The sequence below is a fragment of the Octopus bimaculoides genome, chromosome 2 (genome assembly GCF_046866305.1).
Source record: "Octopus bimaculoides isolate indiv1 chromosome 2, ASM4686630v1, whole genome shotgun sequence".
NCBI lineage: Eukaryota > Metazoa > Mollusca > Cephalopoda > Octopoda > Octopodidae > Octopus > Octopus bimaculoides.
This window is the reverse complement of record NC_142929.1, coordinates 92,179,963-92,196,568: the sequence shown is the minus strand read 5'-3', so window position 1 is coordinate 92,196,568 and position 16,606 is coordinate 92,179,963. Positions and strand designations below refer to the sequence as shown.

The 16,606-nt window shown below is 36.5% G+C and overlaps 1 protein-coding gene across 1 annotated transcript in view; it reads right to left on the bottom strand.

The window, feature by feature from the left end:
• The window catches only part of LOC106873665 (uncharacterized), a 35,853-nt gene extending 33,161 nt beyond the window's left edge, over positions 1 to 2,692 (bottom strand). The window contains exon 1 of the mRNA XM_014921117.3: positions 1,317 to 2,692. Within this exon, the coding sequence (XP_014776603.1) occupies positions 1,317 to 1,412 (96 nt within the window). The 5' untranslated portion in view covers positions 1,413 to 2,692. The remainder of the gene's footprint in view (positions 1 to 1,316) is intronic.
• Between the last annotated feature and the right edge of the window lie 13,914 nt (positions 2,693 to 16,606).

Sequence of the window (16,606 nt, the reverse complement as noted above, 5' to 3'; positions counted from 1 at the left end):
ATATAGTGAAAGCAAAATATCCGCTTAAAATTGATTAAATCGATAAAAGGCTAATGCCGACTACAAGTCGCTTCGATTTATAAAATTCTAATAGAATCAGTGTAAATACTCGGCAAAGGATATGAATCGAATGGAGCAAATTACTGAAAAATTGTGGACATATAAACTAAGATTACCATTTGAGATGGATATGGCACATTAATCCACCTGTATCTTTTACGAGATTTCTATTATAAATGATCAGACATAGCACTCATATAAATTGAATTTCAACACTATCTCAAATATATATTTGTGAATTACGATACAGAAAATCTGATTCTAGTTCTATACCACCAACTTCTCAAAGTTCAGCACAGTGCTTCGCCCTTCTCAGGCAGACGCTAACCACCGCATCGAATCGTCCTTTCAGTTCTCGTGAATATTCATTAATGTTTTTGTTTCATTCGGATGGTCTAGTTACAGAGGTTCACACTGTACAATTTTATCAAACTCCAGTGTCGGAGGATTGGGGAATGGCACGTGTCCAGCTGACATAAGCGCGACAGTTATCTCGTATTCGCGATTTAATTCATATACTAACAAATTAACAATTAGGCTAGTCGGAAAACATACTAACCAAAAATTATTAGTTTCCCGAGATGTCGTCGTCTTTTTTTTTTTTTTAAGCAGAATATGATTCTTCCAGGTTTGTTAACTTTCATGGCATTATTTTAGCATGGAAATATTTCAAGACAGGACAACACGTTTAAGGGAATATCACTCATGTTTGAAAAGGCATTATCAATGTAACTGAAAGTGGATTTAACCAGGACCATATTAAGGGGAATCCCGCAGGTTTGTCTGCTTCTCTAGAAGATTACGTTATACCAGAGGACGATATATGTTCCGCCTCTTCAAGAACGACATTGAAAAATTGATATTCATGTAAGAAAAAAAAAAAAAAAAATTCAATAGACTCTGTAAAGAGTGTAATTACTAAGGTATTGATCGAAATGATTTATTCTATGCAGCTGTTCAGACAATTAACTTTAACATTGTAAAGATAATTCAAAATGAAATTAATCGAGAGATAAAGATATGCCTTTGAATATCATCGAATAAAGTTAATTTTGTCCTTAATAAAATGCCATTTTGAATATTTTGGAATTACAAATTTTTATAACAATTGAGGAAAAAAATTTAATAATCCGTTTCATATATATAATTATATAAGGTGTACTTTTTAAAAAACGAAGCAAAACATTAAAAAATGCAAGCTAGAACAATATGGGAAATCTGTTACATGTAAAACAATTGTATAAAAATATACGAACACTTGAAAAGTTGTGGCTGTCACTTTCCTCCGCTCGAATAAAACTGCATAATAGGAGAACGCATACTTGCAGATTCATCGTAAATGCTAGCGACATCAGGATTGACTACTTTCAACAAAATTCGCACATTACCGCCTGTGCATTTGTTCCTTTTATGCTTTTCCGTCCCTCCTCATTCCTCTCGCTAGTTCTGCTACTACTAATCATATCCCTTCCTTTCTATTTCCTTTCCTTTGTTTTTCCATTCCTCCTTTTCTTTTTGCCTCTAATTTAGTCAAGCTTTTACTGCTTATGTCTTTTCCTTTTCTTTTTTTTTTTTCTTTAGCTATACCTTCACTCCTTTTCTATTGTCATTTTCCTTTTATTTATGCTGCCGCTGCCCCAGAAAATATTCAAACAGTTATTTCCGTTGATATGTAATTATTAACTTAAGATGGAAAATGTAATTTTCTCAAGAAATCTAATCTAGAGCCAGGATAATGTGGTAAATTTATATAGAAAATAAACATAAATATACAATCTTTGCTCATAACCTTATTAAAAATATCTCAGAAGTATTGACCGCTAAATTGCTAATATTAAATTTGCCTTAAACCTACATGGTTAATAAAGAAGAGAATATTATATTTGCCTTGTTTACATCGATGAATATTAGTTTCAAGTTTTGGCACAAGTACAGCAGTTTTGGAGGAGGGGGTAAGTCGATTACATCAACACAGGATTCAACTGGTACTTATTTTATCGCCCCAAAAGAGTGAAAGGCAAAGTCGACCTCGGTGGCGTTTGAACGTCGAACCTAAAGACAGACGGAATGCCGCTAAGCATTTTGTCCGATGCAGTAAGGATTGTCAGCTCACCGCCTTACGACGACAAATATTCTCTACCTAAATTTCCGTTTTATTAAGTTTTTCTTACTAAGTCTTTTCAAGTTCGATCGATGAAACAAGGCGAAAGAATCTGCAGATATATGAGTGCGTCGCACAAAATCTTTTGCAGCATATGGTTTCGAAACTCTAATTTCAATGTGGTGTCAGTTTTGTTTTATATTCCTGAGGTTGATTAAATATCGACGTGTTTTAGAATGGCATATTCTGTTGGCCAAATTTCTTCTTTGATAAAATCGATAGTGGCACAATGCTATCTATCTATCTATCTATCTATCTATCTATCTATCTATCTATCTATCTATCTGTCTGTCTGTCTGTCTGTCTGTCTGTCTGTCTGTCTGTCTATCTATCTGAATAAATAAATAAATAAATAAACACAATATATGTTATGTGCTACTATTAGTGTCATGCGATGAAAGCATGCCAGACAATATTTTCTAACACGTTTGGCATCTCGGCGCAATCACCAGACGTGTTAAAAAATACTGAGATGCTTTCATCGCATGAGAGTAATAGTATCACATAAAAACATTGTGTTTATTAGTATTTATCTCTCACCAGATGTAGTACTTTTTTGTTGATCTTACCATCACAAAACAATACACTACACACACACACATATGTATTTGTGCGTGTGTGTGTGTGTGAAGTAGTAGCCTATATGTCGACACATTCTGAGTGTTCGTGCTAAATTTGATAGTTTACTTAAAGAGAAAAGAAAACTCGGTATCACATCTGAAGGTAAAAGTATTTAAAAAAAATATCAACTAAACTGTGGCTAGGTGATAACAGTTTACTCAAAGTAGTAGCCCTCAACTATCACCACAGCCTTAAGACGACACCGAAACCTGGCGCTTGAGTTTCTTACTATGTCCCTGGGAAGGTCATCGAATACCTCCTTGATCTTGGCCACCAGCTCGGCCTTGGTGTTTTAAGCAGATCAGTTGATGTCCCTCTCAACCGCACCTCGTACATAATAATCTATGGGATTTCTATCGGGGGAATTTGGCGGACAGAAATTGGGGCTGTGGCGTCATTGAAATTCTCCGACAACCACCGCTGACACTTTCCGGGGGTATGGTAGGGGGCCCGCATCCTGCTGTCATACATATGGCCTTCCAGCAGTAACCCTGTCTATCAGCTTCACATATCGTCTGAATTGAGCCTAAGGCCTGGTCCCGTTCATCGATTGTTTAAAGAACACCGGTGTGGCGGCGCAGCCAGAACGCCTGATGCGTTTATGCATAGACGCAGTCCAATGACAAAATCGGCAGAAAAAGAGGAAAAAGAATAATATACAATTTTGGTAGATAATAGCGGATATATTAAATTATAAAAAGATGGTGTAATCATAGGATATGTCATGAAACAAGTTTACTGCACATCTCAGTTGTAGATAAGTGAAAGCAAAGATAAGCAAGTGGTAAGTTGTTATATATAAGGTAGGGAATATAATTAAGGTACGCTTCATTTCTAAAACATTTAATTTGTAGAATATAATTTCAAGAGGAGTATATGTTATATTCCAGTGAGGCAAGCACTAAGGAAAATCAATAAAGTGCCATTAGAAGATTTTGATATGACACAGATTACGAAGTGGGTCAAAAAGTAGTGAAAAAATAAACTCCGCCATTAACACTGAAGGATAATATGTATAAAATAATGTGTATTCGTATAAATTAGACATCAAATTATAAATGTCATATACATACGCACACACACACACACACATATATACATGAAACGTAAGTATATATATAATCATGTTCGCTTCTTGCCAAATTATATATAATAAATTCATTGTAGTAATGAACTGAATAATTACACAACAATTTTAAGCAGAGTACATTCTCATTAAACGTATATACAGGGTGCATGGATAAGCTGTCACCATTTTATATTTTTAAATTCGCCCATGCGATTTGTTTTGTTTTGATTTTGTCGACTACACAGTACAGCGGGGTCAACTGGACACCGTCTGTGAGAAAAACATCACCATGATGTAATTCACTCTGTCAGAAAACAGCATGCTGTACTGCTTGGCTTTCGCGCTGGAAGCTCCAATACGAACATTTCAGAGTGTTTGAGTGTCAATCTGAGGACAGTGCAGGGGATTTGGAAAGAGCTGGATGAGCCTAATGGTGATTACGAAGGTACGGCAGTTCGGAAAACTCACTCTGATAGTTCTGGTAAGAAAAGGATTCCTGAATTTGTTGGAGTGATACAGGCCATGATTGACAACGATCCCTCCAAGTCAATCAGGTCCACCGCCAGGGACATGTGAGTGTCTGAGTTTCTTATCTGGCAGGTTGTGCATGAGGACATTCGGTATTCTTCATACACGATGAGAAAGAGCTAATTTTTACACCAAGCCCTCAAAGCCAAGAGGAAAGCCCGCGCTACGAAGTTTTTGAACAATCCCAAGCATCCCCTCAAATCGAGTATGCTCTAAGTTTTCTCAGACAAAGATTTCTGCCAGGATCAAATGCTGAACACACAGATGGTGTTCTCAAAACATGTACCGAGAGTGATAAAAATCAAACATACAGTCAACATCATAGTGTTTGTAATGATCACAAGTAATGGCAACGTTATGCCTCCATTCACCTTCCCACACTGCCTCACACTCAACATGGAGGCCTACATCAAGTGCTTGGAGGAGGTACCTCAGCCATGGGCGAAGATGGTGGTTACTGGAAGCCCCCATGTCTGGAAACAGGACTCTGCACCATGCCACGGAAGCAGGAGAACTCAGTCATGGCTGTCAGACAATTTCTGCGACCACATCACCACTAACATTTGGTCACCTAACTCCCTGAACTGCACCCCACTTGATTATTATGTGTGGAGCACGGTTGAGCAAGAGACCAATAAAACTCCTTGTAACAGCAAAGATGAACTGAAGGCAAGGATTATGGCTGCATTCACCTACTTAAGCAAGGCGACCGTCCAGAAGAGTTGCAGAGGATTCTGAAGTCGTCTGGAGGCCGTGGTAGAAACCAATGGCGATTTTATTGAATAAATTTACTCTTTAGTATTTCAAGATATTTTTATGTAATTTTGGTAAAAATATGTGTTAAAATGAGATGTCAGTGTTATTTTCACTTTTGCGTAATTTAGACGATAGTTTATGCACCGCATCCTGTATATGTATGCACAATTATATATATCTGCGCGTGTATTTATGTATATATGCTTATATATGTGTGTATATATATATATGTGTATATGTGTATATATATATATATATATATGTATGTGTATGTATATATATGTATATATGCATATATATATATATATATATATATATATATATATATATATATATATATATATATATATATATATATATATATATATATATATGTATATATATGTATATATATATATGCATATATATATATGTGTGTGTATATATATACACACATGCACATACATACACACACACGCACATATGTATGTATATATATGTATATATATATATATATATATATATATATATATATATATATATATATATATATATATATATATATATAGTCAGTAAATAGTGGGGTTGTGTTATCCGCACGTGGATAAATAATAGGAAAATGAAAAAAAAGGGCAGAATGCTAAACTGGAAGCATATTTTAATAAAGATTTCTAACCGGTTTTCATTGCGAAAGCAAATTATCAAGAAGAAGGAGAATGAAAATGTTTTTTAGAAAGAAGTACAAAATGAAGAAAATAATATATAAAACATTAATATATAAAAAAATAAATATACCCATACATTATATTGTCTTTGAGCTTTTGAAGTTCAATAGTAGTTCATGTATATAATGGTAGGAAAAATAAGGATGCATGAGAGTTGAGAGTTTTGTTAGGTTTAAAAAAAAGGGTTAAATGTTTGTATTAAGCAGGAAATGTGGTGTCAAAACAGGAAGTGTGTGTAAGGGGAGACAAATGTTTTTAGTTGGAGTTATGAACTCTTTTTCAACAGGAAGTTTATGTCTGTTCCTAGAGAAATAAAGTCACTGAGGGGTGTGTGTGTTAAGAAATGGTTGGAATTTCTCTATGAAAAGATTCTCCTTGTTGATTCTTTCTTGTGTGGAGATTCCGTCTTTACATTGATAGAAAGGGAATATAATGAATTTAGGGTTTTTGTTTCTGGCGCAAGAATCTATGTGGCCACTGAGTGGAATTTGGCGGTATTGAGGGAGATTTATTTGTTCCTTATGGACTGCTACTCTTCTACGCAACGGGAGGCTCGTCTGTCCGATATAGAAGTTTTGGCAACCTGCGCAAGTCCTCCAGAAACTTGGTTGTCCTGAAAAGTTCCTTGCTTTAGTTAGGTCTTTTCATGAAGACATGAAGGGTAGGGTTAATGTAAGAGGTAAAATGTCGGAGCCCATCTGAAAAAAATGGAGTGAAACAGGGCGATATTCGGTATGTATGTATATATGCATATATTGAAGGGTGTGTTGAAAAGTTCCTGCTTTGCATAAAAGGAAATATACGAGGATCAGTAAATATATGATTCACTCACTTACTGCAGCGGTTCTCAATTTTCTTTTAAGTCTTGGAAAATAACACTGAAGATTTGGCGTCCAACCAGTCCTTTCGCGATACCCTTGAAGCCAGAAAAATTTCTATATCCCATCTTTTATATCTATATGTACATATACATATATGCGCATTGACACATATATACACAGCCACATACGTACATATTTATGATCGTGCAGTTTGAATTTTGAAACATTTTCACTTTGAGAATATGATGGTTTGGTATATTTTAGCCTTTATTTTACGAACCTCAAATGAATGAAAAGACAAACCTTGGTTTTGGCTGGAGTTGAACTCGCAATATTGTACAATGAAAGATTGATATTTAATCATAAATTGCGCCAGCGTCTATAATTTGCTACAGAGTTACGCGGTAGAATATATTGTTGAGGAGGGTTGTAATGGGTTTAATCGAAATTTGTTCGACCTTGCAGATGTCTCATGGAATCACATGTACGTTCTGTAGTGATTATTCTGTGATCTATTGCTAGTATTTTTTGTATTGCAAAAATTCCGAGCTTTAGAGGCAGTGCATTTTAAAACAGGTCTTAAAAATCCTACCGAGGTTAGAGATACAATTTATTTTTGGAGAATTCACCAACCATAAATTAGATCTTCCAAGTCAGTGAGGCTACAAATAAGATTTAACAACTGAAACATCTAACTGCTCTTTATCTATAAATTCCTTTTCTTCTTCCTCTCTTTTTATATTTTGCCCTTTCTTGTTTTGTTTCCCTTTATCAGTAAAGCTTATATACTTGTGTCAGTTTGCCTTGGTTTAACAATTTTATATGGATGCTCAGATTGAAGAAATAAATATTTTTTGGTTCTTTAAGAATAAAAGGTAAAGCTGATATCGAATACATTTGAAATCGGAATAAGAAATATCGTCACGAAACACAGCAATTAATTTTGTCGGGTAGTGAAAGGCATTTACGCACACACGCACGCACACACGCACACACGCACACACACACACACACACACACACACACACACACACACACACACACACATTATCGATGTCACACTGCATGCGTGTTGTTTAAACACTTTTAGGCTGTGGAATTTCGCCCGGAGAAGATCCCTCTAAAAACGTATCGCGTCAAAACAGAATATATCAAAACTAGGCGAAACGACTCGACCTTGAGGTGAACGAGATCGACAAATATCAATATTTCTTTGTTCTTTCAGCTAATCGGTGCCCTATACTGGATTTTCCTTCGAAACAAATTCAAATTGCTGGCCTCAAGGTAACGTAAAATCTAGCCTCTGATGTGAAATTACGCAGCACAAGTTGAACAAAATTCCATCAACGAACTTTGTTGATAGTATTCCTACTACTGGTGGGGATGGTTGTTAGTGCTGGTGTTGATAGTGAGCTGAAGTATTTTCCCGCCCTGATGAGGATACATCTTTGTGATACACTCATTAGCGTGTCGAGAGTGTGTGCTCACCAGGAGAGATGATTAGTTATGGTCAGGTTTGACACTTCTTGTTGCGTGCTTCTGCTAACGTTTAAGTGTGGATATGATATTATTTTCTTGATGCCTGTAGTGATTGGGTCTCTGTATTATTGGAAGTGAGAGGATTGGCATGATCATACTACAGACCGATTCTAATTGTGCTCTTCCCGAAACTTTTATAGGATGATATCTCTAAGCTGTGCTCTGGTGAGCCCAGCAAGAATGCTCACAGGTGGTTCAATCTATTAGAAATAGTAACCAAATGTCCCTGAACTTTCACCCTATTACCTTAAAAAAGGGATGGACATGTTGGCTATTATATAACATGAAACAGAAGACGAAATGATTGATCGTAGATATACATGATCAAAGTATACGTAATGTTAAACAACAAAAATATATTTAACCTTTTAAGGCAATGAGCTTGCAGAAACGTTAGTACGCCGGGGGAAATGCTTAGCGGTATTTCTTCTGTCTTTAGGTTCTGAGTTCAAATTCCACCAAGGTCAACTTTGCCTTTTATCCTTTTCGAGGTCGATAAATTAAGTACCAATTGTGTACTGGGGTCAATTTAATCTACTGACTCCCTCCCCCCAACATTTCGCGCCTTGTGCCTAAAGTAGTAAAGAATATATTTAACCTCTTATAGTTTTCAATTTTGGAGTTGAAACTGTCTTTTAACAACAATTTCTGGCGCTGTTGGGTGTGATGTTCATTCTTTTTGATCTTGTTGTTCTTTTTAAGCTATTATTATTGCTCTTGTTGCCGTATACGCTGTCTTTTTGTCGGCATCACATTCGTCACAGTGGATATAGTTCTATTCCCTCTTCTATTTGTTTTACAGTCACCGATGTTGTTTTGTTTAACGTATTGCATTCATTGTTACTCAATCCAATAGTGAAAGATAATTTCTCTCATTATAGACTAATCTTTCTCCATCACCTACTACCTCTGCTGCAAGTATGTAAACATACTGTTTACAGCTTCTTTAAATCTCAAATTAATTAAAATATCTTCTCTGTGTATTGGAGATATTCTCATGAAACGTGCCTTTTTGTTACTGGAAAATCTACCAGCCAACAAAGCAATGAAAAATTGCATTCACAATAGAAATAAACAATTTTCTCAAGATTCTTCAGTCTTACAGTATCAATAAGCTTAATGTGAGTATATCTATATATGTAACCAAAAGTCTGCCAACCGTTTCTTCTCACCACCTCTTACACGCTCCTTAAGTAACTCATATGTATGTATAGGTTTATAGGTGTGCGTATGTGTGAAAGAGAGAGAAAGAGGGGGAGGGAGGGAGAGTGAAAGCGACAGAGAGAGACGTAATTCAAATTAATTGTGAATTCGTGGTCCACTTTTTCCATTTTACGCTGTACATATTATGAATGGACTTAAAATTGTTAACATATATATGATATCACATATATCCTGGTACTATTTCAGTCAGTATGGAAGTTTCTGGTGTGAAACTGGTCTGAGGATGTCCTTTTCGCTGGAGGTCAAAATGCCATCAAAAATATCAACGATGTATGTGTTATACAAATGATGTTAAACGATCGCAATTAATCCCGCACTATATTTCCTTCTGCTTAATATGATGGCGAGGACTGGCTGGTTACATTGGTGTAATAGTTACCACCATCGACAGGCATTTTTCATGCTATGCCGTAATCGTGAAAAGACATGACGTTTAAACGTTTATATTTGGCACAAATTAATACAAAGACATATTATTACGCGTGCTCGTGTGGACGCATGCATGACCGAGTTCTTAAGAAGTTTCTGTTTCAGCCATGAGGTCTCGAGTTAGATATCACTGTTGATTACAGATAAGTTCACTGCCATCAATTCACCGTGAAGAAAGTTTACCAAGAAAATATATCCATAGTATCTCACCATTAATAGTTAAAAACTATTTTACTAAAAAGGAAACAAAACAAAACAAAAAAAAAACGGCGTATTGATGACGGCGAACTTTTACTGTGGTGAGTTGATGACGGTGAACTTAGCGGATATGCTCACTGCTTGTTATCTGAAGCAAATGTCTATTACTACAGCCTCTTGTAAACCCAAGCCTTATGAAGGAATTTGGGAAGATTGTGCTTCTTCTTAAATTTGACCAAATGCCACATGTATTCATTCATTTAACTCTTCGTGAATGATGAGTGGACTTGAGAGAGAGAGAGAGAGAGAGAGAGAGAGTGAGAGTGAGAGAGAGAGAGAGAGAGAGAGAGAGAGAGAAAATACTTGTAATAACCTGAGCCTTGGTTATCAGAAACTGGCAAGATGTGAAATCCTGCACTTGTAGAATAATCATGTTCCGTTGGTAGGTGTAGAGAACTGAAGTTGCTTTTTCAGCATCCGATCTTACCACTACAAATTCAATATTTGTGTGTGAGTAGCATTGTAATGTCATATAAACCTGACTGTTCATGTGGTAAGCTAAGGAATCGATCGAAAAACAAACAAACCAACACAAGACATCGGTTTTCTCTTTTCTCGAGTAACTCATGAGGATTTGGGATTCACTTTTTCTGGTCATATACGTAATACTTTTTTTAAAAATATTTTTCGCTTATGCACATGTCAAAAATCTCCCATTATCCGAGGGTATTTCAGTTTGGAATTAACTCGTGACATTTTAAACAATCTAAAGAACTGAAAAATACGGTAATGCATATTGTTATGTACGGAATATTATCGTTGCTTCTCTTACCGCCGCTGCCACTGTTATTACAAATGGCACTGATGTTGTTATGAGAGTCCATGGCATTGCAGCTGCTGTTACTGCTCCTGGCTGTACAAACACTGTCGTGTGTTTGGGGTTGCTACTGCTATTTCTATATCGACAGGTACTAAACATGTTATTAATATATGTGACCGTGCTATCGTTGTTGCATTTACCACCGTTACTGATGCTACTGATAATAACGTCGCAGTTCTTACTGCTGTGGTAGTCGTTACAGCGCCTATTACTGTCGTTGGAGTAGTTGTTATAGTTAACATTATCGTTCTCAAGTTAATGCCATAATTGATGTGAATGTTTTCATTTTCTGCCGTAATTAACTGCAATATTGTTTAATCTCATCTTCAGTGTTTGTCTGTCCCCAACATCGTTCTCTGTAGAAAGTTCCATGTTTCGTTCTATCCTGGCCACCTGACTTGAATAAATTCACTTTCAGTTTCCTTTACAGTTCAAAATGTTATATAAATTAAAATTTTGCATTTGTTTGTCAGTCACATATCGAGTCGATAAGTGACATAAAGAATTACAATGGAATTTTTCTACGTAATTGGACGAGATTAAATACACGTTACTCATGTATAATGTTACATGTATACTTCCTACCAGTATACAGGGCTATTATACTGAGTTCAAACATCGCCGAGGTTCAGTTTGCCTTTTATCCTTTCGGGGTTAGATAAAATAAGTACCAGTTGAACACTCAGGTCGGTGCAATCGACTTACCCTCCCCCAAAATGTGCCAAAATTTAGAATTATTATTATTATTATTATTATTATTATTATTATTATTATTATTATTTGATGGAAACTCTCAGCTTATTTTGCTGGCTATGATGGAATGTGTCATCTGTCCACAGCCAACAGTCTAAGGTGATGCTTGTCTACTGATCATGCTTCAAATACCCTGCGAGAATTCTTGCAGTTCCAAGCAATGCTGATTTTTATAGGTGTTCTATCTTTGAATTTGTGCCAATCTTTTTGAGCCATGTTCGTAGTTGAGTACTAATACTTCCGAATGCGCAAATTGCTATTAGTCTCACGTCTGCTCTCATCATTGACTACAATCTTCGTATTTCCCACTTTAAATCGTCGTAGTTGTTCAGTTTTTCTTCTTTCTCTTTAATCCTGTTGTCACCAAGATATGCTATGTCAATTATCACGCTAGTTCTTTCTTGTTTATTCTCCACAACAATGTCCTGTTTCTGATGTCTTGTTAGGGGTTTGCTCGTACCACGTCTTTGCTCCGTATAGGCCGTGATTTCTACAGAGCTCTCAATGGATCATTCTTGCTACATTTTCATGTCGTCTTTTATAATTAAGTTATGTCAATTTCGGGCATTCGCCAACGATGTACCAAACTGTTTCACCCCTCTCACCACACATTGAAAGTGCCACATATCTTATAAATAATAACGCTGGATTTGGAGACATAAAAAGTATTCAGGTAGGTTTCTTCCAACGACTTTGGAAGTTCGAACGTAAGGGTCAACAAGTAATCCATTTCCTTTTCTCTTCACTTTTCGGCCAACACGGCGGGCTTAAGAGCGGTTAGCATAAATGCATGTGGCCGAGATCACCCTGGAAGCAAGGATTTCTGACAAACGTAGACTAGCGCCCATTTTTGAGAACTTTGGAGTTTGCGCATCTCTTTGTCGACCTGGAATGGGAGGCAGGGTGGCAGTGCTGTTTAGGAAAGGCTTAGATCTCGAGATACGGACGATTTAGGTGGGCACGGATGGTAACTTGGTGGTCCTGGATGTATTCCACAGCAAAGGCTAGTCGCTGTTTAGGCTTCAATTGAGATGAGGTTGTCGGATTTATTCCGACGTTTGACAGTTTCCTTGGGAAGTCTAGTTCATTAGTACTAGTAAGATACTGGAATGCCCTCTTGGATGCACCCGATAGTTCGGGACTAGCTGATAGGTGAGGTTAGTGTAACAACCTCACAAACCTGGTCAGTCACTTCCAACTGGCAAACAGGCACCCAGTGGATTTCCCGAATGTGCGAAAGTGGATATGGACAAACAGCACTGGCCCATCCAGATCGTATCTAGATAGAATACTCTGTAGGCCAGTAGATACAAATAGCATAAGTTGTCCATAATTGAAAGTGCTGGGCTAGACAGACCACAAATTTGTGACCTGCACGGCGGTCGACCTAGATAGAATCCATACGCAGGGCCCCGGATACTGGAACCTGAACGCATCGTACCCGGGTTACCAAGCTCTCAGAGACAGTGTTAGCAAGTTAGCTCAACAGAATTGACAGGTGCAATCGTCAGCAACCGATAGCCGATAGTTCTGAAAAGGGCTATTAAGGTAGAGGCGTTAAGGTTTAGTAATGAAATAGCGGTAAAGACTAGAATGGAAGAAGACCTAGCTAGGAAGCTAGAAGGGGCACGTAGAAAAAGTATAGCGACTGACAGACTGGCAGCGAGATTGGCTCCTGATCGATTTTTCACTGCAAAGTGTAAAGGATACGTTGCCAAAGCTAGGGCATGTGCTCTAACACATGTGAAAACGAAGCCGCAATTCAATCTTTGACGGGTTAAGTTGGGCTCTTGCTACTCTAATTAGAACATATGTGTGCGGAATCTGTACAAGGCGTACGGTGGGTTGACGGCTCCTAGGTTGACGGCTCCCTGCAGCCTTGGATCGGGAATGCGCAGTTCTATGAAATGCCGATAACATCCGAAGACATACGTGATGCAATTAATAGCTGTAAAAGAAGTCTCTGAGGTTGGATGGTTTGCCCTTCAAACTTTATCTTCATATGCCAGACTTGTTCGGTGATCTTTTTCTACTGCAAATGGCAGCAGAACAAAGCAATTCTCAGTCCTGTGAGCCAAAATGTGGCAGTGCTGCTGGATCGTTCGAGGGGTATCTTGCGTGGACTAGGTTTCAGAAGATTCGTGTCGGGTTATGCGGACAACGTTACGGTGATAGTGTCAGGAATTTTGGAAATTGCAGAGGAAAAGAATAACCAGAGGAAGTCGGTAGGCTTCCGGTTCGGCACGTGGAGAGGTGGGTTCATGCTACCCGACATCGTCTTAGGGCTCTGAACGGAAGGACCAGTTAATTTGCTTGGATCACTGTGTACTTATATGCGAAATTATATGCTTTTTATGAAACTCAGAAACCATGCAAACAATATTATCAGAAAATAAGGCAGCGAGCAGGCACAATCGTTAGCACGCCGGGCAAAATGCTTAGCGGCGTTTCGTCCAACTTTACGTTCTGAGTTCAAATTCCATCGAAGTCGTCTTTGCTTTTCATTCATTCGGACTCGATAACATAAGTATCAGTTAAGGACTTGGGTCGACGTAATAGACTATCTCCCTTCCCCAAAATTGTTGGCCTTGTATCAAAATTTGAAACCTATATTACCAAATAAACTTACACGTCACACAATGGGCCAGCAATCCACTACCTAATTGGCACTCTAATTCATCTACTCTGAAAAGATGAAAGGCAATATTAATAACAGAAGGATCTGAATGCAGAACGCAAAAGTCCGTAACCAAATACTGTAGCTTTTTTTATTTAAGCATTTAACGATTTTGTCAATTCCATCCCCACTAAATAAACATAAAATAATTCTTTCAAATTTTGGCACAAGGCCAGCATTTTTGATGGGAGTCGGTAGGTCAGCCATACCATCTCCAATGCTAAACTGGTACTTATTTTATCGACCTCAGGGGATGACAGGCAAGGGAGAATTAGAACTCAGAAATTAAAAACAGGAGGAAAATCCACGACAAAGTCCAGGAGAAATTTAAAAAAGCCAAAGAATAAAAATTGGAAATTAAGAAGGGTCGCAGAGTCAATGAAGAGGAGCAACTCAATTATCACTCTTTTTCTGTCCAAGATTGCCTATTGCTGTTTGTAATTCTTTAAAATTTACACACAAGAAAATCATTCACACCATATATTCTCTACATCTTAAGTTCTGTCATGGCTGGAAAAGAATGATTCAGTTGACACTTTGAAAATAATTTATTATTGATGAATACAGTGTTAAATTGACTTTGGGAAGTCTTGTATGAGTCAAATTTTATGTTACTGCTTTGAATTTCATACATCACATGCCAACCTCTAAGGGTTATTGCTTGTGTTGCTTCGTTGTACATCGGGACAGTGTTGTAATAATTCTGAATAATGAGCAGCTTAGCGAAAAATTCTTGCTGCCAAATGTGAAATATTCTGCCTTTCAGCAGTATTTGCGAAGCTAACTTTCTTGAACAAACAGCCTCAAAACTAAAATACAAATATTTTAATTTTCAAAGAGGCAACTAGTGCTTTCTTTGGGAAACTAGATCTATTTAGAATAAATATTAAGAGCAAGGAGGTGATACATTTGCCAACGCTTGTCACTATTAAGGAGGAGTTGTAGGAGTATGATATTTTAGTGTGTACTGAGCACTTAAAAAAAAAAAACTGCACAATGATATGGAAATTATTTTCAAAAATTTGGGCATAAACATTTCAAGTTGATTGGGAGAATTACTTGGAATACAGCGTATGTTGTCATCACACAGTACTATTATTGAGTTGCGGAGACGTGAAACTTTTCAAACTATATTTAATCATAGGCTCCATAACTTATGGATTGGTAATGAAATTTCTATGAAATTCTCATTGCTTTGGTAGAAAGTAAAATTACATTTCATTATATTTCCTACTTCTTACCTGGTTGAGTTAGGGTATAGCCGGGTGTCTTTATTAATATCAAAAGTTCGCAATCACTGACAATTTTAAGTAGAGGTAATTTTCATCTCAAACAACTATGGATTCTGATATGCGAAACGGCATCAGCCGCTAGAATCTCACTGAATAAATACAGCAAAAAGGTAGATAATATATTTTATTATTTTGCAAAAAATATTCTATTTCTTAGAAGTTATTAATTTTCTAGGTGTCAATAGATGTATTTTGTTTCGTGTGGTATATCAGAAAATTAACATATAATTATAAATGTTTGTCCTATTGAACTCATAAAACATTTTTGTTTTTGTGAAATAGATGAATAATGAATAAATGTGCAATTAATGTACACAGATATTTTTATGGACTTTATTACATTATTGGTAGAAAACAGGTCAACTATGAGAATAATTTTTTAAAAATATTTATTCTAAATTTTTATTTAAAAGTGGTTCATTACAAATTATTAGCTTATAAATATTCATACAAATAAATTTCATGATAATAAACTAATCTAAAGTAATTAATATTTAAAATTTCGCTGTTATTTGATAAATTTTACAAATTATACTTTTATTAAAGGTTTTTAACTGTTTCAAAAGTGACTCGCTTCTACTATTGACTGAAGAGGTTGAAAAAACGACTTAACTATATGCACTTATATATACATAGGAACACGTATATATATATATATATATATATATATATATATATATATGTAGCAGTAGAGTAAAAATGACTTTCCAAATGTCTTCATGATCCAATATAATCCTGTGAATATTCGTCATAGTTGTGTGCTGAAAGGGATTTCATAAAACTGACTTTTACGACATTGATTAATTTGATCAGCACTAATCACTTCGATCTTTTCCGTCATACCAACAAAACTTAAGGTCTTATGAACAGAGCCTAAATCGATTCAGGAAATCA